Genomic DNA, 25,853 nt, shown 5'->3' with positions numbered 1-25,853 from the left:
AAAAAAAAAATATTATTGTATAATACCAGCGTCATTATTCATGTAATTAACTTACTGTTAAGTGTTGATTATAGTTGCACTACTTATATATGAAAAAGAAGAATTTGATTAATATCTTAACATTAGGCTTGTGATTATGATTAAAACTAAATACTATATATCATAATTTTATCCCACAAATATTTCATAATGTTGACATAATAGTCTCTATTAACCCTTCATTTTTCCTTTTTTAAATTTTTTAACAATGGTTGGTTTAGATTGTTACTTTGTGTTGTTATATAAAAATTTAGTTTTTAACATTAATTTTTTTTCCTTTTCTTTTATTACGATAATTAAAGGCTAACAATTTTGACACGACTCGTAATCCGACATGAACAGATACAAAATTATAGGGTTTGGATTTGGGTTTAATTTAAATGTATTCAGGTCATAAACGGGTAACATGTCAAACGGATCAACTTGCTTGACCCATGGGTTGTCTCGTCAACCCGTATCTTTAAAAAAAAAAAAAAATAAAAGAAAAAAGGGTGAAGGCTAAAACAAAACCTAATATTCTTATTCTCTCATATCTGAGTCACATTGCACCCACTTTGATTTTGATCTCTCTCTCTATTTATCTATATATATGCTCTGAATATAGTTGTATAACTGAGTGATACGTATGTAGGTAAGTTTTGCTTTGTGTTTCAAAGTTTGGTGCGTTTAATCGATGTAAATTTGTTTGGTTTTAGAATTTATTTTATAGGTTGCTTGTTGATTTTTATATTTTCCTTAAGCTAGCTACTTGATGGAAGAATAATTGATAAATTTTTTTTTTTGAATGAATTGAATAAAGCAAGGAAGAAAAAGAAAAAAACCGAATCAGGTCAAACGGGTCAGGTTAGCTAAACGGGTAAGCCAGGTCTTGTCAAGTTATCCGATAAATTAGTGTGTCATCTTCAAATTATTTGTTTCAACCCTTTCAATTAAATGAATTATGTTCAGATTTATTCCAACCGATCAAATAGGTCAATCAAAACTCGATACACTAATCGTTTTGCCGCTTGTTTTAGGCCTTGTTTGGCAAAAAACACAAATTTTTCATTTTATTTTTACATTTTCTAATAACAATCAACATCAAAATATTTTAACTTTTTATATTACATCAATAATTTTTTATTATTATTCAAATAAATATATCTACTACGATACAAAATCCTTTTTACTTTTTTATATAATTTTTTTACTTTATATCACGTCTTATCACTTTTTACTAACAAATTAACCAACCCCTATCCTGTATAACAGTACCTTGCAAAACAACGCCTTTAATTACCCACCAATACCCACTCACGGTAAAGACGGTGCGTATAAATTAATTATCCCCCACGCCTTGCCGCTTCCAGATTTTGCTACCTCTCTCTGCGCGTCTTTGATAACCCTTGGGATCTCTGGCTCTCTCTGCCTGTGACTGCAAACAATATGCAGGTATCTCTTCTGAATCCCTTCGAAGTTGGAACGGTTTTAATCAAAACCCCAAACCCTCATTCCCCATTATCCCCCTTTTTTTTTTTTCTCTTTTTTTTTTCCTACTCGGTCTCCAATTGCTCCTCAAAACCCTAAGCTTCATCTTTCTTGCTTAGAAAATAGAACCAAAGTAATATCTTTCTTCTTCTTCTTTTTTCCTCCGTTTTCTCGGCAACCGAACAGAATCTAATTGGACTCCCTATTTATTTGCTTTGAGCTTACATTTACATGAAACCCACCAAAAATTACATGAGCCAATATATGGGTGACATACTTTTTTGGGATCTATTATTTTGTTTTCGACTTGGAGGAGTATCATTCTTTTATAGTATTTAGTGCTCGTCGTAGCTTAATTTATGCTTTAAAAATCATTGCCAGACGCTCTCTTACTTATCAAAAAAAAAAAAAAAAAAAATCATTGCCAGACGTTTATTTATTTTTCCTTTGATGCGAAGCTTTAGCGTTGGATTTTTTTAATAACTTAAAAATTGATGAGCTCGCTACTTGTAACTGTGCAGGCCAGTGATAGGTTTAACATCAATTCCCAGCTTGAGCACCTCCAAGCTAAATATGTCGGTACTGGGCATGCAGATTTGAATAGATTGTGAGGCTGTCAATCCTTTAAAAACCCATGTTTTTTTTTGGGTAATGTTTATTTGTTAGTTTGTTCCTAATTTTTGTATGTTTTTGGATGTCTAGTGAATGGGCAGTGAACATTCAACGGGATAGCTATGCGTCATATGTTGGGCATTACCCGTTACTAGCGTACTTTGCTATTGCGGAAAATGAATCAATTGGGAGAGAGCGCTACAACTTCATGCAGGTTTTTTCTAACTTCTTGTCTTGCAGCGTTTTCTCTGGTTGACAGTTTCTGTTTGTAGAGAATTACCTGCATAATCATCTCTATTCTCAATGTTAAGTGGCGCTTAAAGCTTTCGTTTTGGTTGTACTTTCTTGGGTTTTGCATTTTTGACATTCTGCATTTATCAGTTCTCTTGAGTCTTTTTATATAGTTTAGGTTATATGTTAAAAGCTCCAATGTCAACATTTAGATATAGATACTCGTTCCATCTCAAAATAGATGCTGTGGTTTGAAACAATACGTTATTAATAAAAAGGTAAATATATAGTGTTATTTCTAAAATGTCTTTTACTTTATACTAGGTATGGCATGATTCTTTATAAGAATCTTGTTTGCTTTTCAAAAGAGATGAGGGTGATATAGGTAATTGAAGAAGCATGAACTTTCAATTTTAGAAATATTTTTATCTTTACTTATCAAAAAAATATATATATATATATATTTTTATCTTTTGAGACAACTAAAAAGGCTTGTGAACTTTTTAGATTTCAGACACCATTAGGATGGTGGTATCTCTTGTATAATTTTCGTGTAAGAGGGCTTGTCCTTTCGTTCTAATAAATTATCAGTCATAAAAAAAGGCGAATGTTATCCTCTATTTTGAGATGGAGAGATTACGAGCTCTGATAACTTCTTCTTCTTCTTCGTCTTCTTCTTTTTTTGGTTGTGATGTGACATAAAAGTGAAAGTAATTTTGAATGTTTTGTGTTTTGAGTTGTTTCTTTTTGTTTTTGCTTTTTTAGCTTTTTGCCAGAGAAAAACCTTCGAGGCCGGAACCTTGTAACCATTCAAAGCGTTCACTACCTCTGTTGGTACAGTTTCCGGTATGGTGACGTGTCGCCTTTTGATTCGTTGCCTTCCTTGATATTGATTCACCTTAAAACCTACAAAATAACAAACAACTAGTCGGGGGTGCTGACTACGCCCACTCCGATGCCTAAATTAGTTCAAACGATTTTTTTGGAGAGTATCAATATCTGCAATCTCAGAGTCTAAAAGATGCGTGTGAAAAATACCTGGCGTTGTAGTCTTATTTATAGGCTTATAGTCACAGACCTATTGAAGTTCTCGAAGTACAATTGGACTAGGAGTCTGAGTCCTAATTTGTTTGAGTCTTGGCCTTATCTTCAGGGAATTTGAATAAGGCAGTAGAGTCCAGATTGAGGAATACTCTCCTTTCTCGATCTTAATTCTATCTTATCAGCAATCCCATCCCATTGGTGATGGGATAAGAGTCAATCCCGGAGTTTCTGGGAGTGGAGTTTTACCGCTATCCTGATTCATTCGCAGATAGGTTCTGTGTCCATGAATCTCGGACGTAGAGTTCTAAGGATTCTCAAACACTTGTTAAACCTGAAACAATAACCTAGAGGCGATACTTCCGTACACCGACCAACTTTCTGCTATGGGAATATCCGAGACATGTTCGCTCCGATCAAACTGGGAGATCTCGGACTATTCCGCATCGTGCCGAATCTAGTAGGTCTCACCGAGACGAACTTTTTATACAGGGTATCTGTGACGACCTGTTTTTTTTTTTTTTTTTTTTATACAAACATAAAACGAGTCATCGCAGTGGCACGACTACGTGTCGCTTAGCCAACATATGGCACATGCCCCATAACATGTACCTGATAATCAGAGTATAACATACATCTATCTATGCAGCGGAAAACATAAATCTGAATAGCGGAAATTACAACTTATACATCTATCACAAGTTAATTACAACAAAGAGCCATTTAATATCTATATGTTTGAGTCTTATTAACACTATAACAAAAATGGCTTAACAAAGAATAAGTGACACAAACGTCACAAGCCATACCAAACCTATATAATAGTGGACAACCCGTGGTCCGACAATTACAACTGTCGCGGCGAGCTTCAGTCATAACATCCCAAGCACACTGCTACCGACCCATCGATTATACCGAAGTACCTGCAGCCAAAGAAACATCATCTACATGGTTGTGGTGGTATCCACATCCTCATAGGTGAAATAATGAGTTCACCGCCTTAGTATACCTCATACTAAGACCTCAGTGGTATAAGACTGACTGAGTTTTCACAAAGAACCAACCTCTATTTATTTTTAGTCGTGCGAGCACTATATTAGCCACCATTTACCAACAGCTAATGCAGCAAACACCGACTATTTAGAAAACATTTAAAACATACTATATAGCTGTGAACATATGTAGAAGTTCCAATCTACCGCTTGGAAGATTCTACATATAGACTCTTCTATAATAATACTTTTCACCGGTCGCTTGGACATATGTGCACACGATCACTCCATCACAGATATCACGTATACACATAAGTCTTAAGCAAAGAACATGGCATCTTACTCTTCCGTACTAGGACAACATCCGTCAACAAAATACTCGCAACACCATCTCTAATCGTATTTCAGCTTTGTGCCTTGACGCCAGTAGATCATGAGAGCACTAGAGCTAAACTCAATCATGCTAACACGTCTTTCCTGGAGAACAAGAACAGTCAACCTTCCTACTTATAGACATGCCATTACTCGCACTCGGGCAATCATGTATCCATGTACTTTCAAGTTCAATGTATGCTATTAACACATGTGACCATCCGATAAAAATATACATAAGATCTTTTCATGAAGACTCTTATGCATACCAATACGTCTAGCAAAACTACTCATAACATAAAAACATCACTCATTAAACAATGCTATACATGATATGCATGACTGGGTCTACTGGGGCTTCGGTCCCCCACGATGCTGATAACTGTTGTTTTACTGTGTATCCTGTTCCTTTACTGCTGTACTACTGTTGATGTATGCTCTATACTACATGCTCAATGTTCCGTGCTTGACCAGTATATATTTCACTACTGTATCATGCTCAAATCATGCAGTTGTTAAATCACGTCCTTTTAAAACTAAACAAATCCAGCATTTTACCCAACACTTTAAAATCATTCAAAACTTAGTTTCTTTATCAAATCTACGCAGTTTCAACATGACATGTTCTCAAACAATTTGCATAATTTAAATCTCAACCGCAGAACTTAACACTTTAAATCTATTCAATACTTTTCACTCATACTCTATCTCTTTAACATCATTGATATAGTTTAAACATAATCGAAACTAAACAAATCATCTCAAAGCATATACATTTCATCATATGGTTGGTTCGGTTTCATAAACAATATATATATTTTTTTCAATCCAATACATATAAAAATATATATTTTCTCAGTGAGTGGAATACCCACCTTGGCTGCATTGGACTCCAACTCGAACAATCCCTTGAACTCTAGTCACTTGAACTCTACATTGGAGAACCAATTAAAGTCTCCAATTCGAACACGATCCTGCAAACATTGGTATCGTTAGACTACACTATTGAATCACATACTCTATGACATCCTAACTACCCGCAGGCTCACACGTCACGTCACTCGCTTCTAAGCTATCTAGATATCTTAAACTATTATTAGATTAGTCATTGGTTATAGGTTGGTGTCTTATCTTGTTTATTAACTAGAAAACGCATCTACTATTTCATTAGTTTATTTATTACTATTGTGTCACATTATTATTCCTAATCCTTCTTATAGCTTGTTGCTATTTACTAAGTTCACAACATATATATATATATATATGTACAATACTTAACAAGCTCAAGCTTAGTTCGGAGGCATACTTAAGTACTTTATTCTAATATTAGGTTATAGGATCTTAATGAATCATTGGTTGATAACTAAACTGGACCAAGTATAATTCCATTTATTTACTATATTCTTACATTTACTTTATTTACCCATTCCCTTAATTTATTTTTAGTTAGGTAAATATTTCTATAACTAACTCATAAAACCTAACATTTGACACTTTACTTCTACTCATTCTTTCTTTAAGTATTACATATTCATTTTATTCGATTAGACACAACGATAATCTATTCTTTATTTTAACCGTATTTGCTATTCACACAAAGGATCTAAATAAATTAACTTCCATATCAAAACTAGCTAATTGACTCCCTTTAAATGATTATGAACCTATAGCAAAAGAATCGAAAGATTCAATTCCAAAACTACATCCTTCTCACCTAATGCATCTCTAATTAGCCACATACATACAACCATCAACAATCTAACACAACATAACCACAAAACTCACCCAATAGGCACCACACCAAATCAGCCTATTAAAACCCGTAAAATATAATCCAAAGTCAATGAATCCAATCTCATTCATAGACAGGATAACCAACAAACCAAACTCATAAACACAACTAACTAAACCTCCTAGCACCCAAAATCACATAACCTTAGTTCACAATTCAATACAAATTCATATATAATTTCCAACTAAGTGAAAGCCTCAAAACATGATCAAAACACTCATTCGGGTATAAAGAGTAACACCCATAATATTTAACCTCTAAACAACCCTAAGATGCAACTCTAAATCTTGTCAAAACTTATTCCAAACCAACCCATCAAATTTACACTAATCAGCCCATCATCTCCCAAAAATCACCAACACTCAAGAATCCAACCAATCCAAACATCATAACAAAAGCCCCAAAATTCACAAACAAAACCCTAGATTCAGATTTAACAAAAGCCATAGCAATCCACTAAATTTCTTCCCAAAACTTAACCCAAATTCTGAAAATCATCAACCATTACCGGGGAAATAAATCCAAGCTACACACCCACAAATTCGGCCAAACAGTGCACACACATCACTCAACCAATCAAGACCGAAACCCAATCATAGAGAACCCCCAAAATTATCAAACCCTAATTTCAACAATCAACAAATTAATCTACAAAATTAGCAACTAGGAATCAACAAGAAATTACCTAGAGGATTTTCCTAGAAAATCCACCGGAAATCGCTACTGGACCGCCGGAAAACTCGCCGGAAAATCGCTCCTAGAGGACCGGGTCTTCCACATGGTTCAGCGGGTCATGGGTCGCAGGTCTCGGGTTCGTGGGGTTCTGGGCAGTCCACTACCGACGGAAACCACCGGAGAACAGCCTCCATCCGCCGGAAAACGCACTTGGGGAACCGGATTTCCTCTCGGGTTGCACACGGGTCACGGGTTTCACGGGTCACGGTCACGGGTCCTCGGGTTTTCTGGGCTCGCGAGTTCAAGCTCCTGGATTCCGCCGGAGCTCCACCATCGCCGGATTTCAGTCCCAGTCGCCGATCATGGAGGATCGGGTCCTCACGGGTCGTGGGTCACGGTTTCTACGGGTTTCGGGTTCTCTCTCACCTGGGTCATCTCGGGTTCACGGCTCACCGGAGATCGCGTCGTCGGCGTCCTCTGGTCTCGTCGGCGCCACCCATCGGAGGATCGGACTCCATCTCCCTCAACTCTCCCGAACTCATCTCTCTCAGCATCTCTCGGTCTCCCTCTATCTCACGCTCTCTGTCTATCTTCCCTCCCCCAATCTCTCAGAATCTCTCCCTCTTACTCGGTCCCTCTCTCACTCTCAATCTCTCAGTGGGTCACTCACGCAGCAGAACAAAGAAGAAGAAAGAATAAAGGGAGAAGAAGAAAACGAAATGGGCATGCACATGGGCTGTGCGGGTGAGAAAAAGAAGAAAGAAAAGAGAAAAAGAAAAGAAAGAATGGGATAAGATAAGGGACATGTGGCACGACGTGAGTGGGTGGCGAGATTTCCTTTTATTTAAAACCCCCTACTATTATTAATCACAGTGGTACCCCATCTAATTTTATTTCTATCTTTTGCCAATAAATATTCAACCCCATATTTAAAAACACTATTTATAAATTGCTAAATCCCCTATTTATTTTCTCGGTCTTCACAGTATCTGACGAATATCCGAGGTGATCCGCGGGTCGGTTCTGTGGTTCGAACCTCTGAATGTCACAGAATCCACGTGTCTTCGGAATTAATTTTATCCCCAACAACCTCAAAGACCCCACTCTTCTCAAAAGCTTTTTCCATCCAGAGTCTCCCCAGCACAGATAGAATTGAAAGAAAGACCATCCAATTTGGACCTCGAACTAAGTTGCTCTAAATAAAGGCGAGTGTAAAATTGCACAATATACTCCCAAATCTCTGAAGAGTATGAAGATAAGGAGCCATCAACAACTAAGGAATCAATGATGTTGTTACTTTTGTTCGAATTTGTCGCATGATGGAAGAATTTAGTATTCTTATCTCTCTCTCTCAACCAAAGAGCCCTTGATTTTTACCTCCTGCTCACTTCTTTGTAAAGAGTAGTCATCTCCAAGTCACTAATAATTTCAGTCTTTCTCAACCTTTCAACATCAGACAAGAATCATTCCTCCGCAATAACATCAAGAACTTGGAGCTCATACAAAAGAACCTTTTTATGCTTCACAACATTGCCAAATACCTCTTCATTCGACTTTTTCAAGCCCACTTTCAACGCTTTCAATTTACATGCTAGAGTAAGACTAGGGGAGCCTTGAAAGCTGTAAGGCATCCACCACTGCTTCACCTTTTCAACAAAGCCTTTGGATTTTGGCCACATATTCTCGAACTTAAAATACTGACTGGTCTTGAAAGCTGTGAGATTAATCAGACTTTGATGCATTTGCCTAGTTTGTTCTGTCATTGTTGTATGACATATTTGGAAAAGCCGTCTATCATTGCTTGTTTGTTTGGTTTTTGTTAAGATGGGTCAGGATTTAGTGGTTTGTGATTATGGATGAAAGAACTTACAGTTGTTAGATTGCTTTTGGTGCTGTAGGACTAGGATAAGAAATCAAAGAGGGCCTGATCTTGAAGGAATCTGATTACTGGAACTTCCTGTGATGGGTTAAATTTGAGGTTTTGGGGTCGGTTTTGATGGCTTAAAAGATGACTGAAGTATGGGAAAACTTTTTATTTTTTTCAGTTTCAAAGGGTATGGGTGAAGGTTTTCTGGTTGCAAAGAGGCTAGGTAACCATGCTTTTAACAAGAAAAAACACTTGATATTCTATTAATTAAAATCTAATTTTGTTTGGGTAAAATAGAGGATATTCATGGACTTCAGATTCTCAACTTGCATTTATGACCTTTTAGATCTAAAAACTCTCCTCTAAACCAGCCTAAAAGCCACATATAAAGGCAAACTTGATTAGCTTTCTAATAGTATCTGTCCTACAACCCACATCTAGCAAATACCGAAATAACCAAAATTTCCATGACCCAGTAACCTAAATTTATTGCTGCATGACCCATCGCTCTAGACTCAGTAAGAGAATATCTATTGTCCAACTGGTTAGCTTGACCATCGAGTTAGGTACAAGACTAAGAATGTGATCCGCTGGCGAGATCATCTAAATGGGGAAGACTTGTACAATATCAATGTTTGCATGCCTTCACATGTAAGAGTATACCATTTTTTGCTATCAATAAAAAAGTAAAGTGCTGGCACGAACCACAATTCGTATCCATTTGTGACTCGGGAATTTTTTACGAAGCTTAGGAAGCAGTCTTAATCTTAACAATATGAAATCTAACTGGGAATTGTTTATCAACTGTAACTGTGTCATCCAATTTTTCTTCACTTCGTTTTCCATTTAATAGAGCTGGTATTTTAGCTTCTTCAGATACAGGAAATGATTCTCCTTTATTGTTGTGAGGTTTTAGCCCTTGCATTATGCCATTTCCCTTCAAAATAGAGATTCATTTGCTCTCCTCCTTTCTCTCCTCTCATCTTCTGCAACAATTTTTGTTGTATTGTGCACTCACGCTCACGGGCGCGTGCACACACACATATATATCAAGTTTTTGTTTGCAATGCTTTTTCCAAACTTTGTATGCAGATCATGTGGTTTATCTTTTCATATTTCTTCATAGATGACATGATCTCTATATATAAGTTTTCAATCTAACGTCTGTGTAATCCATCATTGCCATTGGGAGTCACTTCTGTGTATGTAACCTAGTAAATTTGTGCTGTTTTTTTCTAGCATATTGGAGAAGCCTTATCTTTAATTAAATGGTCTAGCCCAAATAGTTTCTTATGTTTGAACCATGATCACCTGCTATATCTTAGTTAATCAACCATGGGACCAAATATTTTATCTGCCTATTTATTTGTCTTGAAGTTGCTATTATTGTTTCCTGTGGAAGCATCGAAGCACTCTCATCTTTGCTGGAACTGAAGAATGAGTTATTTACATCATTCATATTTTGGAAAGATGGGATGAGTGACAGACATGTTCATAATTTCCCATTCAAAATGTTGGCAAATGTTCTGGCTTGATAGGACTGATGATGGATCTTTTGTGATATTAAATCTTATCTAATGATATAGGATGATGGCTTAGTGATTTTTGGAGCCTTATCAATAAATTTTCTAATCCTTTCTTCTTTTTGATTTTTATTGTGCAGAAAATGCTTTTGCCTTGTGGTCTCCCCCCTGAAAGAGAAGACGATTGAAAATTGTCATTTGGGCCAAATCTGAAACATGATAAACTCCCAATCTTTGCAGGCTGAGAGTCCCATATTTGTTTCCTAAATTGTGATATCTATATATGTTTTTGCTTGGAGGAACAATTATTGTATGTGGGACTGATGAATAGAGCACTGGTATAACACTTATCCAACTTTTGTTTGGGCGTGTAAAATTAGTCATTATGTGAGCGCTTGGATTTTTTCATTGATAAAAAATCCTGAACCCTATGCATGTGAAACCTGAACCCTATGCATGTGAAACAAGGCTTGCTTCTTGTTCATTGATAAATTGTGCCTTATTAGAGAGAAATGTTACGAATAGAAAGGTTATAATGCAGACATAAGTAGAAGATATACAGGTGACGATTAGAGAGATAAGATTTGAGTTCTCAAAAATGGCTCCGTAAGTGAGCCTGTGGTTGTTTATAAAGGCGGTTTACTGCCCTTGACCTTTGTATGTGAAGTATCATTGTGCTGCAATTGGTGTTGAAAAACAAATTCGACTTAATATAAATAGAATACTTAAATCAGTAAATGGCATTAAAGAGTTTAAAAAGTGTTTTTAGTATATAAAAATTTGTTAAGAAAAATGGGGCTGTTTGGTAAAAGACTTAAAAAAGGTACTTTTTGACTTTTTTGCTCTAAAAAGCTTAAAATTGCATTTTGGAAGAAGAAGCTCAAAAATGAGGTTTTTTCAAAGGCAAGCTTTATTTCTCAATGTAAATTCAAACAGGCTTTAAGTTGTTACGGTAGCAATTTGTGTAATTCCAAACAGGCTCTAAGTTGTTGTTAAGGTAAACTCAGATCGTGCCAAGGTATGTAGCTTAAAAAATTGACAATCCATGCATCTTCAAAGCATTTACTATACCCATTCCTAGCCTTCGACAGAAAGAAAAGCTATATACGCCTACTAACTCTTTCCACAGAACAACCACCACCGCTACAATGCCAGTTGACAAAAACCCATCTCCAAGACCCTCAAAAACCAATGACTTCAACACAAACCCTGCTCAGAACCGTCCTCAGAAATCCCACCACCATCAAAACCAAGTCCCAGGCCAAACAGCTCCATGCCCACATCCTCAAAACCGAAGGTCCATGTTCCACTCACTTGTCCATCACTCTCCTCTCCATCTACTCAAACCTCAACCTCTTGCATGACTCACTCCTACTCTTCAACACCCTCCACTCCCCTCCCACTCTTGCTTGGAAATCCCTCATCAAATGCTACGCTTTCCATGGCCTTTCCCACCAATCCTTGGCATTCTTTGTCGAGATGCGGGCTATGGGTAAGCACCCAGACTGCCATGTGTTCCCTTCTGTGCTGAAATCTTGCACATTGCTGATGGACTTGAGGTTGGGCGAGTCGCTACATGCCTGCATTATAAGGCTTGGTATGGATTTCGACTTGTATACTGGTAATGCGCTTATGAATATGTACTCGAGATTTCAGAGCTTGGGTGAGAGTGGCAGACAGAGGTCTAGCGCGCCTGAGATGCTTGATGGAATGCCTGATAGAAGGCGAAAAGATGAATGTGAAAGTGGTGTGGCTAGTTGTGGGGAACTGAGCGGTAGAATTGTGTCTGAGGAGTTAGAAGGTGAGGGAGGGATGCTGTACTTTGATGGAAAAGCAAAGAGACAAATAGGTAGTGGTGAGACTAAGAATCATAATAATAATTGTAACTCAAATGAATTGGTGAACAAGTATGAAGAACAGGTCACGGGTATTGATCACAAACTTAACTTGAATCAAAGTAGTGATAAGTCTCCTCAAATTAGTGGAAATAGGGAGATTAGTGGGCATTTCTATGGGAAAATGAATGATGTTTCTGTGGGAAAGATAGACGTAAGGGCTTTACTAATGGATAGTGTGAGAAAGATTTTTGATATGATGCCAAAAAAGGATCTTATTTCCTGGAATACCGTGATTGCAGGAAATGCACAAAATGGAATGTATGAAGAAGCTTTAACAATGGTTAGAGAGATGGGGAATGCAAACTTGAAGCCTGATTCTTTCACTTTGTCGAGTATTCTTCCTATCTTTGCAGAATATGTGGATGTTATTAAGGGAAAGGAAATCCATGCGTATGCCATAAGACATGGGTTTGATGTAGATTTGTTCATTGGAAGTAGCTTAATTGACGTGTATGCCAAGTGTACTCGTGTGGAAGATTCATGTCGGGTCTTCAATCTCTTATCTCAGCGTGATGCCATTTCATGGAATTCTATAATTGCAGGATGTGTGCAAAATGGTCTGTTCGACGAAGGCCTGAGATTCTTTCGGCATATGTTGAAGGCTAAAATTAAGCCAAGGCATGTTTCCTTTTCAAGTATCATGCCAGCTTGTGCTCACTTGACCACACTACATTTGGGGAAGCAGCTACATGGATACATAATTAGAGGTGGATTTGATGATAACGTGTTTATTGCCAGCTCCCTCGTGGACATGTATGCCAAATGTGGGAACATTAGGATAGCTAGGTGGATTTTTGATGAGATGGAGCTACATGACATGGTGTCATGGACGGCCATAATCATGGGATATGCTTTGCACGGGCATGCCCATGATGCCATTTCCTTATTTGAGCAGATGGAAATGGAGGGAGTAAAACCCAACGTTGGGGCTTTTGTGGCTGTGTTGACTGCCTGCAGCCATGCTGGATTGGTAGATGAAGCTTGGAAATATTTTAATAGTATGACTCAGGATTTTGGAATTGCTCCAGGCTTGGAGCACTATGCTGCTGTTGCAGACCTTTTGGGCCGAGCAGGAAGGCTGGAGGAAGCTTATAAGTTTATCTCTAACATGCATATAGGACCAACAGGAAGTGTGTGGTCAACATTGTTGGCCGCATGTAGAGTTCACAAGAATGTTGAATTGGCAGAAAAGGTTGCTGACAAAATATTCAGGGTTGATCCTGAGAACATAGGGGCCTACATTCTACTATCAAACATATATTCTGCTGCTAGGAGATGGAAAGATGCAGCAAATTTGAGAATTTCCCTGAAGAAAAAGGGCATGAAAAAGAAACCAGCTTGCAGCTGGATCGAAGTTAAGAACAAGACGCATGCTTTTGTGGCTGGAGATAAATCCCATCCATATCATGACAGAATAAATGAGGCACTGGAAGTTTTACTAGAGCAGATGGAGCGAGAAGGGTATGTTCCCGACACAAAAGAGGTGCTCCATGATGTTGAAGAGGAGCATAGGAAATACTTGCTACATAGCCACAGCGAAAGGCTCGCTATAGCATTTGGCATCATTAGCACTCCTGCTGGCACAACAATTCGAGTAACAAAGAATATTCGCGTCTGCACAGACTGCCACACGGCGATTAAGTTCATATCAAAGATTGTTGGAAGAGAGATCATTGTGAGGGATAACAGCCGATTTCACCATTTCAAGGATGGAAAGTGTTCTTGTGGTGATTATTGGTGACTCAGCATAATGCAATTGGGTCATTCTAATTTGACCTGAAACCATTAGAAATCGGCCAAACTGCAGGATGACTTGGTCGGGAGAACACAGCTTTGAGCGTATTAAAGAGATTGGTAGCGACCATTAGTGAACCAATAAAAAGGAGTTCCTGATGGCACTGCTAGTCAGCTACCAAGCAAGCACAGGAAGAATGCTAAAAACAATGAAGTGCATTTTTGCGAAGTCTTTTACTACCAGGTTGTTGCTGCCATCTAATTCATCACTCTGAGCTGGAAATGACATTGTTCTTTTGAAGAACTGCATGACATGTTCTGTTCAGAGAACTCTCTATTGATTACCAGAAACATTTAGGGGAGAGCATGTTGTTCTTTTGTGGAACAAAATAAAATAAAATTTAGAAGCATATAATTTAGCTTCGATCAACATCGTTGGCATGCTGTGTGACATTGGTAGGGTTACTAGAAGTGATAATCGAGGCACAAAATCATATATATATATAGGGGCGGAACCAAGAATTTTAGTATGGGATAAAAAAGAAAATGAGAAAAAAAATTAATTTTTGAAGGTCTCTCTTATTACCAGGTTGTTGCCATCTAATTCATCACTCTGTGCTGGAAATGACATTGTTCTTTTGAAGAACTGCATGACATGTTCTGTTCAGAGAACTGTCTATTGATTACCAGAAACATTTAGAGGAGAGGACGTCGTTCCTTTGGGGAACTGCATCACATGCTATTGCTTACCAGAAAGATTTCCCACAGAAAAAATCATTCAGATTTGATAGCAAACTACATCTCATCACTCAGAGAGCTTAAACGTGGTTATCATCTCTATTTGCACAACTTACCTGCATAGCATTTGATTAATTTTCTTGGTATATTGGATTAGGTGAGGCTGCTGCTGTTTTCTCTGCACTCATTGGTTCAGATGATTAATTGTCATTACCTGTTTCTAAATGGTACAGTTTGGCTCATGTCCCTTTCCTTAGCTGTACAATGATTTGTATGCCTTTAAATGCCCGGTTAGTTTTAGTGAACATTCTTATAGAACTTCCCTTTGCCCCAGGTTATCATCTGAATGTGGCGTTTGTACCTTCTTGCAAATTAAATTCCTCATATTATAATTAAATTTGGTGGTGTTTTTTGCATGATTAGTAAATATGAAGCTTTTTCCAATCCCACCGACCCCAATATGCAGGGACCAAAGGAGTAATTTTGATTTTTTGTCCGATGAACAGAGGGCAAATGGGTGTATGATTGGTCCCATCCCATATACCCCCAAATAAACAGTGTGTAGTGTATGTCAAATCAACTACCAACCTTTTACCTCTATCTACGCTACTGAAAGCTACGCTTCATACCTTGTGATGCAAAGCATAAATACCCACTCGACAAAGGCACCCATGGATTTCTTTTATGCTTATATTTATTTTCTGCCTCTATTAATGGCGTGGAGAAGTCGAGAACTAACCGAGAACTAACCTCTTCATTATTTTCAGGCAAAACTGCTCGTGACATATATGAAGAAGGTTTAAATTTTTTTAATGGGATAACTTCACAAAAATATATCGAATTATACGCCGTTTTGAGATAAGGGTACTGAACTAACAAACGTTTTAAATTGGGGTATCCACGTTTCCAAACGTCTCACCTAAGGATACTCCGTTAAGATTTACTTTTAAATCCTGCATAAATTCTTAAAATATCATTGTTTTTTATTTTTTTTTAAAGATTCAAATATGGGTGTTTTAACAAATTCCGTTAAATTCTAACCAACAACTAAATCCTAGCATTTTTTTTTTCTAAAGAAAAAAATGGGTATTTGGGGTACTTCGATAAGATTTAACAGTAAATCCTAACGGAGTACCTTTAAGTAAGACATTTGAAAATGTGGATGCCCAGTTTGAGACGTTTGCTAGTTCAATACCCTTATCTCAAAACGGCATATAATTCAATACTCTTTTGTAAAGTTATCTCTTTTTTAATTTACTTCTTTAGGTTAGAAATCTTATCAAAGAGATCTTTCCGTCTACTTTCCGTTAAATTTTTAATAGTGCTATCACAACATATCCAAGCAAAAGGCGACGTGTTTTTTTTTTAATAAGAAAATATAATAAAAAAAAAAAAAAAAATTGAGGTGGTTCAGCCACCTCTCTGACAAATTTGGGGGTGGTCTGACGACCCCAACTTATTTTATTTTTTATTTTTTAATTTTGTATATTTATATTTATATTTAGAATTTTATTTTATTTTTTATTTTTATTAAACGGATACGTTATGATTGAATATAATGTGGCAGCAGTACTTTTAGGGATTTAACATAAAGTTGATGAAAGAAACCCCTTTTAACAACCGATCTAATATTAAAAAGTAAATCGATAAAATTTACACTTTCGGCGTCAATGTAACAAAACGTCATGGCTGATGAATTTTTAGACCAATTTCTTTCCTTATTTCTAACCCTCTGGAGAGAGAGAGAGAGAGTATAAAAGTAAAAAAGAAGAAGGGCAAAGTGCACTTTTATTACCATAAACGCCGTAAATTTGGAAAATTATTTTTTCGATTCATATTACTTTACATTAATTTTACATTAAGATACATAGGATTTGGAGTTTATGTATGTGGGTCACATATACATGGGTCCCATATCTCATGTATTTTGATAAAAAATTGATGTAACGTAATGTGATGTAGAAATAACACATTTTGTCATCTTTAAACTCTTTAAAAATGTTGTGACTTTTAAAATTATCATTTGATTAAAATTTAATAATGATAAATTATAAATTTAATAATAATTTTAAAAATTACTTAATTTTATAAAAAAAAAAAAAAAAAAAAACACAAAATTAACGTAAGAGAGAGTCGTAACATTAGTTTTTGTAACTTTTCCGAATCCCGCGTTTCTACTTTTGCATTGAGTTTCCATGATTCCTGATAAGAGTGTCAGAGGGTGATATTAATTTGCTTTTTTGGAATTTTGTCTTTAATTTTACTTTGGCATTCACGAGAAACACATAATAAAGAATAGTGTAGTGACCACCGGCTTTTTTTTTTTTTTTTTTGGTACTTGTATTCCTGGGTTTTTTTTTTGTTTTGATGTATCTTCTTCCTTGTATCACATCCTACGGTTTTTCGGTAGTTGCTTTAAACTAGGGTTTTCTTGGCTTAGTAGGTAGAGGTTCTTTATCTCTAATCGCTACTTTCGGGCTCTGTTTAGCTTCGCCTACATGTGTTTGTAATTGCCTTCATTTCTCTGGATTGTGTATTTGGATCTGGTCTTTGTAACTCTTTGGGGTATGTTGTTTCGGTAATGAAGAAGGTTTTTAGGTTAAAAAAAAAGAAAAAAAAAAAAAAAAGGGTTCCAGTGTTTTATGTTTTCACAAATAAAATTACACTTTTTTTTCTAAATAAATTAACAAATAATACAAAATACCAAAAAAAACAAAAAAGGTATTATGTTAACAAAACAAATGGTAAACTTTTGCAAGTTAATTAATTTATTATTTAAAAAGAGTAGCCATGCGGCCACTTTTAGGAAGGGGAAAGGGGTGACTGACACCATGGCAACCACTGCTATTTTTTTAATTTCTTTTTATTTTTTTTATATGTGAGAAATCGGCTTTACATCTTCTTCTTTTTTAATTATTATTTTTAAATAAGCAGTTGTACCTCACAAAAAACATATTTTCAAATATCAACCACACCAAAAAACACTTCTTACCCACCAAAAAAATACTTCTTGCTTTTATGTATCACATTAAACCCCCTTTTTTTTTTCAAACAAAAAACAAAAAATACCTAACCGAAAACACCAAACAAACATACCCTCCGCCCTCAAAACTGGAGCAGTAGTCTACTATGTTTTTAGGTAGGTTCAGCAGTAACGTATTTTTGTCACGTATCATCCACAGTATAGGACAAGCTGAAATGATGGCTCCCAATGAAAAGGGTTTTTGGGTACAAAAATGCAAATTAATACCCACAATGCTCTGCGTAAGTAATGCCAAAGCATTTGTTTCTTCAAAGTAATGTGTTAACAGTAGTAGTAGTTGTAGGAGACAACCTGAAATGATTGGACCAATGCATCAAGTATACCAAAAGAAAACCATTTTGCAGGAGTTGAGTAAAAGGTAGATGGAGGTTTCATTTCCCTCATCATCTCTTTGATACCAAGCATTTTCCCTTGTAATTCATGCAAAGGGAGGAGTTGAGTAAAAGGTTAAGGTAGATTAGATAGAGTTCATGATTAGCACATAAGCTGGAGTCCCTGCTATAATTTTCTCACTTTTTTAACCAATTAACTCTTATATAATAAGAGAATACAAACAACAACAATGCCAAAAAATAATAATAATAATAAAAAAACCCATGTAATATCAGTTGGCTTTTCCTTCATCAATCATCCATTTTTCCCTTCATCTCTCTCTCTCTCTCTGTCTCTCTACTCTATCTCTCTCTCTCGCTCTCTCAGCTCAATATTCCTTTCCAGAGAATCTCAAGAATTTTCCGAGAAAACCCAGTCCCTGACCCAAACCCAGATCCGAAAGATCCCCTTGGAAGCTACCTCCACAGTTTTTTGGACGTGCAAATCGTAAGCAGATTAAGATTCCTCTGCCAACTACAAAAGTCCCAGTCCCATTCTTTTCATCTCAACAATAATCTCTACCCACGATAAATTTCACAGGAAAAATAACCTTTTTTTTCTCTCGCTCTCTTTTCTTTCACATTCTTTTTCTCATCCCGATTTTCCCAATAAAAAAAGACCCACTTTTGATGACCCTATAGCTCGGGTTTATTTCCGTGAGTAAGGGGTTTTCCGAAGATTTTATTTTTATTTTTATTTTTATTTTTATTTTGTATTGTAGTTGTAAGCTAGAGATATATCTACACGTATTGTATAGATTTCTTCTTTTATTTTTTTCCAGATTTTTGGGCAAAGTTTGTATTTTTGAACTTGGTTGTTGATGTATAGAAAAGGGTTTTGGGATCATTTTGTTTGTGTTTTGATTTGATGGATCTGAGAGTGGATTGGAATCGAAGATCTGTCGGCGGTGAGCTTTTTGGATGAGCAAAAAGCTCTGTGATCATTGTGGTATTGGATTGGATTGTAGGCTAAGAGGCTGAAGGGGCTGAGCTTGTTGGTTTTGTATTCTTTTGATTTGGAGTTGGATCATGGAGTGTGTGATTGGTGGGAAGTTTAAGCTCGGTCGGAAGATCGGTAGCGGATCATTTGGCGAACTCTATTTGGGTATGCAATTCATGCGTGTAAACTAGCATTGTATGCTTGTTTCACCCTTTGCTGAATTTTTCGTGTTGCGAATCATGTTGGGTTCATAATGGTTTCAATTGGTTTGTTTCAGGGGTTAATGTTCAAAGTGGAGAGGAAGTGGCTGTCAAGCTGGTATGTGGGGGGCTCTTCGTTTCCTCTGTTCCATATAAATTTTGTTTGGGGTGTTTAAAGTATTGTGTAGGATTTTTTGGAATATTTGAGACTGGATCAGTTTTTATTTTTTTTTAGCCGTGATCTAGTAGATTGAGGTTTTTAGACCAAGTCATTGATTGAACAAGCCAAAAACATGGAACTAGTTTCCAACTTTATGTTTTTGGTTGCCTCTTTTAAATACCTCTTTTGTGAGAGGTGGATTTCGTCTATATATAAAACCGCCTTAAATTTTGAGTAAACTTGCAATTTTTGGTAGCATCAAACTTGCATTTCAGCTTGCTTAAAAAGTTGTTATTTGATTTCTTAGTCTACACATCCAAAAACTTGATTTGCTGTTTAGCTAAGCTGATTAATTACTGAAATTAATTTACAGATTTCCTTAGAAGCATGCTGCACCCAGTTTTTGTGTTAGTTTGATCTATCATTGCAGATTTCCTAAGAGATGAGAGGACTAATATTTGTGGGTGGATTGGTAATTCAGTAAGTTGGAATTTAGGTGTTGAGAGTTGTATTTTAAGGTCTCACTGAGAATTATTTCATTCAAGTATCTATAAGTATTCACAATAATCTATTTATATACTTTTCTACTGTGAATAGCATAAGAGAGCTGGGGAAGGGCTTCATTTAAGTTTACAATCAAAGTGTTTATTGTCCTCCAGCTCCCTTCATATATTATTTATCTAGATCCTTTAGATGGTTCTTGTCGATTATTTTGGTATTAATACCAATCTTAATCTGCATGTAGTGTGTGCATATGGTGTTAATACAAGTTTTATATTATTATTCTTTTCGTGTGCTTGAGTGGTACATGGTTGAGTACTTCAATTCAAGTTTTTATTGTTTTTTTATATTTTTGGAATCCATGATTTTGCTTGTATGCTACTTTAGTAAGTTTATGACTTTCATTGCCAACCTATACATACTTTCCTTGTTTTCTCAGGAATCTGTGAAGACCAAGCACCCTCAGCTTCATTATGAGTCAAAGTTATACATGCTTCTACAAGGAGGGAGTAAGTTTCCTTTTTTAGTCCTTTTGTCTATAGTGAGTTGATATGAAGCGATTTCTGTGATTAAATCAATTTATGTATCTACTTAAGTACTTATTTATCTTTTATCTGTATGAAGCGGGTATCCCCCATCTGAAATGGTTTGGTGTTGAGGGCGAGTACAATGTTATGGTTATTGACCTTTTAGGGCCAAGCCTAGAAGACTTGTTCAACTATTGCAATCGAAAGTTTTCTTTAAAAACAGTTTTGATGCTTGCAGATCAGTTAGTAAGTATCCAATGTTTTCAATGAAGGTATATTTGGTAATATGTTATTACTTATCCCAAAAAACAATGAAGGTATATTGGCTAAAATGGCTTTCATACTGATGCTTTTCCTTTTCCTGTTATTTTATGTAGATAAACAGAGTTGAGTATATGCATTCACGGGGTTTTCTTCACCGTGATATAAAGCCTGATAACTTTTTAATGGGTTTAGGGCGCAAAGCTAATCAGGTAAACTTCTCTATATAGTGTTTTTTTTTTTGTGTGTGTGTGTGTGTGTGTTTATGTATGTTTTCATATTCTGTTACTTTAAATACATGCAAACATTGTGTTTATGTATGTTTTCATATTCTGTTACTTTAAATACATGCAAACATTGGACCTAAGTACATGAATATCTTTGCAGTAGGCCATCTTCAATTCTATTTAAGACTCTGTGTGGCTTCTGTTGGAAATATTGGACATCTTGAAAATGTGAATGTTTTGTGATATTTGATTTGGCCAGAATATTTTATAGCTATGGTGATATATACCTATGTATGCATGGACTACATACTGAGCATTGTATGTACTCCCTCTGTCCTAAAATAAGCGTCTTGGTCGTAATTTGAAGATTACATGTTAAATAGGCAGGGCAGGACCATGTACAGGTTTGATGGTTGAACTGGTCTATGGTATAATTGGTTATTATGTTTGCTGGGGTTAGGGGAAAAGGATCAAATTCTGAAGAAGGATTGGCAATTGCTTGGTATAACACTTTAGTTAGTGGGTTATGGTGACACCTGTATGGGAATCCTTTAGTTGATTTTGTTGAGGTGATAAGTATAATACATTTCCCTATGTGAAGAGTGACTATTAGATCTCCTGCATATGAAAGAAAATAGAGAGTCTATATAATGGGGGTAAGCCAACCCCTGAGCAAATGTTGAATCTTGTTTAGAGAATATACTTGCAATGTGGGCAATCGTACATTGGTGTTACTTCTTTTGGTTCTGTTGTTAAGTCCAGGGATATGCTAAACCTTGTAGTTTATATGGATGGAAGCACAAGTAGGCAAACCATAAAAATTTGACTTCTCTTTTGTCTTGACCAGATGTCTGACTAGTTGTAGTTTTTACTCCCAATGGCCAACGCCACCAACCTGATTATAGTTTTGGGGAGAGCTGTTCAAGGATTGCAATTCAACATGGATACATTCATTGATATCCTGTAGATCCTAATATATTATTTTTAACTTATAGATAGTGCATAGCTTGATTGGAAGCTATTGAAATTTGGTTATTTATGAAGAGGTGATTTGTAGTTCTGGAGAAATTAACATAAAGAAAGAGTGTTGACCTTCATATTGTTTTTCCAAAACTGTGAACTTCTGCCAAAGATCAAGCTTATCTTTGTATCCCAGAAGATATTGATTAAAAAAAATCGTGGTTTAAAATAATTAGGAAAATCCTTGATGGTTGCAGAATCTACTGAATTTCTTGAAATTAGTATATGTAAATTTTACTGAGTGGTGATAAGATGAATCAACCTTGGGAACTTGAGGTTGATGTATTTCATTGATTGAAAAGTCCCCTATATGGCTAATACATGTTCCGGTTACTGAGCCTAATCCTACTTGTTTTCTGCTGAAGCGATGATATCCCAAGCTCACATCCAAAGAGGGACAAAGTGAAGTTGGAATATCAGTGGAGAATAGGCATTTTGGATTTAGATAGATACAGCCTGGCTATTTTGCCAAGCTCTTATGAGACCGAGTTCACCTAACTTCGTTGTATGACATATTGTATTGGCAAATGCCCTTGCCCCGTGGCAGCATTGATCTGTTTAACTGATGCTTACTTAGTCCTTTGTACATGACTTAACTCCTCCTGAAATTAATAGTTCTAACTGTTCTAGATGTGCCTATCATTGGTTAGGTTTTCCTTGCTTAATTGGATTTATTTTTCACCACAGGTATATATAATTGATTATGGTCTGGCAAAAAAGTATAGGGATCTTCAAACACACAAGCACATACCATACAGGTAATCCAGCACTATCGTTTCTTGTGGCTTCGTGAAATGTTATTTCTGATACAACCAAGTGTACTTTGTTCCTTTTTTTTTTCTTCATCTTTTTAACTTTGGAAGGAGGGGGGGTTACTTCCCAGTTGCTTTATGTTTTTCTGTTCATGGAGTACTTCTGCACTCTGGAACTCTTACATATAAAATTTCATGCAAAATGTGGACAACCTTGGAGCACTCATTTTATAATACATAAAGATGGATATATATATTGACTGGTAGCTTTAACAAGTGATGACATGACCCTATTTGTCTAGGTATGCTATAATGTCTGTTTATAATACGGGTCTGAGTGTTTCATTATACCATTGTCTTTCATGTTTTTATGCATGTTGGCCCCAATTACTAATGAATTTCTGGCTTCCTGATGTATTGATATGCTACTCATATTTCCTACGTTGTCAGTATTTGTTGCCTGTTTGTCAATATAAAGTCCCCCCAACCAGTCTTTCCTTTGTTCATGAGGTTTTTTTTGGTACAGAGAAAACAAAAATCTCACAGGAACAGCACGATATGCAAGTGTTAATACTCACCTTGGAGTTGGTGAGTGAACTTTTATTTTTTTGCATCTATTATAATTTGAGACGGTTTTGTGTTCTTGCTGTCATATATTTAGATGTAGTTATGATTATAATTTCCCTGCAGAACAAAGCAGAAGGGATGATCTTGAGTCTCTTGGTTTTGTGCTTATGTATTTTCTGAGGGGAAGGTTGATCTTTTATCTGACATTCTCACTTCACCCAGTTCGTTTAAGCTTATTCACGTATTTAACTTGCTAAAATATGGTTCTATGTTCCAGCCTTCCCTGGCAAGGCTTAAAAGCAGGCACTAAGAAGCAGAAGTATGACAAGATCAGTGAAAAGAAGATGCTTACTCCTATAGAGGTATCATCACTTGCTCCTGCAAGCATCTTATGCCAAGATACTTAATTTTATGATGAGACATGTGGTCTAGCTCATAACAGAAAAAAAAAAAAAAAAAACCTGTTTATGCTATAGAGAATCTGATATATCGTCCTCGTTCCGGTTTTTTTTTTTTTTTTTTTTTTTTTTTTTTTAAGCTCTCTAAACTGAAGGTATGTGAAACAAATATGCTAATTGACAGGTCCTTTGCAAATCGTATCCATCAGAGTTCACGTCATACTTCCATTACTGCCGATCATTACGGTTTGAAGACAAACCGGATTATTCGTATCTGAAGAGGCTTTTCCGTGATCTATTTATCCGAGAAGGTTATTTGTAGACTCTTAAGCCCCAGCCCTTGAATTATTTTCATTTATTTGTTTTAATAGATGTTGAGTTCTTTCTCGGATACTAATCTTGAATCTGATTGAGAGGTTTCAGAGAACTGGATTCAGTGAGTTCTAATTGGTGCAGGTTATCAGTTTGACTATGTATTTGATTGGACTATATTGAAGTATCCTCAAATTGGCTCCAGTTCTAGAGCTCGAGTTAGTACATAATTTGTTGGAATTTATTTATTTGTAAAAAGATATTTTGCACATGAGATTTCTAAATTATCTAACTATCTTTTCATGACATTTTCCAACAGCCAAGTGGGAAACCAGCATTAAACCCTGGAACATCTGCTGAAAAAATAGAAAGGCCTTCAGGTCTGTTCCCTTTCACAGCGAAGCTTGGAATCATGTTGGTCTTAAACAATTAACTTCTGTAGATGTTTAGAATTATGCTAATATGTAACAAGGACTCCAGGCTCTCAAATGCTTGTCCTGTGTCTGTGCTGTGCTTGATATATCTATTTTCATTTTCCAAATGCTGAATTTCCTTTTTTGATCACTGGTATTTCCCTAGAAAGCTTATAGAGTAGTGGGATCTGTAGTACCTTTTTTTAAATTGTAAATGTTTATACACAATTTGATTTCTTATTTGAAATAGAAAGATGAACAAGTTTTCAACATCTTACACATGCCATTGTATATTTCTTGTAGTGGGACAAGAGATTCGAGAAAGGTTCTCTGGTGCTGTTGAGGCATTTTCTAGAAGGAATGGCTCAGGGCATGGTTTGCATGGTGATCACTCCAGGCACAGATCTTCAGATGATGTGCCATCTTCTAAGGACGTGGTGAGTAGTTGCAAGTAGTGATATGCAATTTTCTGCGTAGCTTCTGTTAATTTATCTCTTTTTAATTTCTGTGTAATCATTATTGCACTCTGATTCTCAATTACTGCTCTCTCTCTCTCTCTCTCTCTCTCTCTCTATCTCTATTTGCAGCAACCTGATTATGAAAGGGGACGCAGTTCTCGTAATGGCAGTACTTCAAAGAGGCCTGTAATTTCAAGCAGCCGGCCAAGCTCCTCTGGTGAGCCTAGTGAGAATCGATCAAGCCGGCTAATCTCAGGCAGTGGTCGGCTGTCCACAGCCCAGAGGATTCAACCTGGGTTTGAATCCAAAACAGCATCTTTTGGCCGTACTGCAGCCACGAGAGGTGGTCGTGATGATACACTTCGAAGCTTTGAGCTCCTGTCAATCGGCACAGGAAAGAGGAAATAAACTGGTAAGAAGTGCTTGTGTCAAGGCTCAAGCCGTCCTTTTGCAGTTTGTCATGATCATGTCAGCAATATTATGGTTTGCCCCAGTTACTTTGTAAATGTGTATCAATTGTTGGGTTCAATTCACAGCTAATGCTCCCACGTCCAGACTTTCAGTGGTTTCTCGCCGTTATAATGCCCCTTGAGACTCGTCCAAGAAAGAGAGAAATTATCTCACTTTACGAAATTGTTCATATAATGGAGACCCTTGTAGTTGTAATAAGTACTGTTATATCTTTCCGAGGGTAAAAAAAGAAAAGCTTGCTTCACGACTAA

General features: G+C 36.4%; 3 protein-coding genes across 5 annotated transcripts in view; all 3 read left to right on the top strand.

Moving 5' to 3' along the window:
* LOC133873740 (uncharacterized protein At4g14342) overlaps positions 1-11,017 on the top strand; it is a 41,316-nt gene extending 30,299 nt beyond the window's left edge. The window contains exons 1-4 of one of the 2 annotated variants that reach the window (XM_062311492.1): positions 1,320-1,470; positions 2,028-2,113; positions 2,209-2,332; positions 10,752-11,017. In XM_062311492.1, the coding sequence (XP_062167476.1) occupies positions 1,465-1,470; positions 2,028-2,113; positions 2,209-2,332; positions 10,752-10,799 (264 nt within the window). In that variant the 5' untranslated portion in view covers positions 1,320-1,464 and the 3' untranslated portion in view covers positions 10,800-11,017. Of the gene's footprint in view, positions 1-1,319; positions 1,471-2,027; positions 2,114-2,208; positions 2,333-10,751 lie in introns of those variants that run through there. The other variant, XM_062311501.1, reaches the window with a different exon arrangement.
* A 637-nt stretch (positions 11,018-11,654) lies between these two features.
* Positions 11,655-14,766, top strand: LOC133873714 (putative pentatricopeptide repeat-containing protein At3g23330). Its single transcript, XM_062311462.1, has one exon. It carries the CDS (start codon positions 11,803-11,805, stop codon positions 14,248-14,250), a length of 2,448 nt encoding a protein of 815 aa, XP_062167446.1. The 5' UTR covers positions 11,655-11,802; the 3' UTR covers positions 14,251-14,766.
* A 3,883-nt stretch (positions 14,767-18,649) lies between these two features.
* On the top strand, positions 18,650-25,853 carry LOC133873689 (casein kinase 1-like protein 10). Of its 2 annotated transcripts, XM_062311443.1 has the most exons (15): positions 18,650-19,500; positions 19,613-19,653; positions 20,636-20,705; positions 20,821-20,969; positions 21,101-21,196; positions 22,919-22,989; positions 23,510-23,571; positions 23,674-23,737; positions 23,828-23,912; positions 24,133-24,259; positions 24,405-24,478; positions 24,580-24,640; positions 24,977-25,110; positions 25,261-25,543; positions 25,668-25,853. In XM_062311443.1, the coding sequence occupies exons 1-14, from the start codon at positions 19,425-19,427 to the stop codon at positions 25,537-25,539; spliced, it is 1,389 nt and encodes a 462-aa protein (XP_062167427.1). In that variant the 5' UTR covers positions 18,650-19,424; the 3' UTR covers positions 25,540-25,543; positions 25,668-25,853. The 2 variants fall into 2 exon arrangements, with proteins under 2 accessions (XP_062167427.1, XP_062167420.1); XM_062311436.1 differs by having other exon boundaries at positions 18,651-19,500; positions 25,261-25,853.

The sequence above is a fragment of the Alnus glutinosa genome, chromosome 1 (assembly GCF_958979055.1).
Source record: "Alnus glutinosa chromosome 1, dhAlnGlut1.1, whole genome shotgun sequence".
NCBI lineage: Eukaryota > Viridiplantae > Streptophyta > Magnoliopsida > Fagales > Betulaceae > Alnus > Alnus glutinosa.
This window is presented reverse-complemented; position numbering and strand designations above follow the sequence as displayed.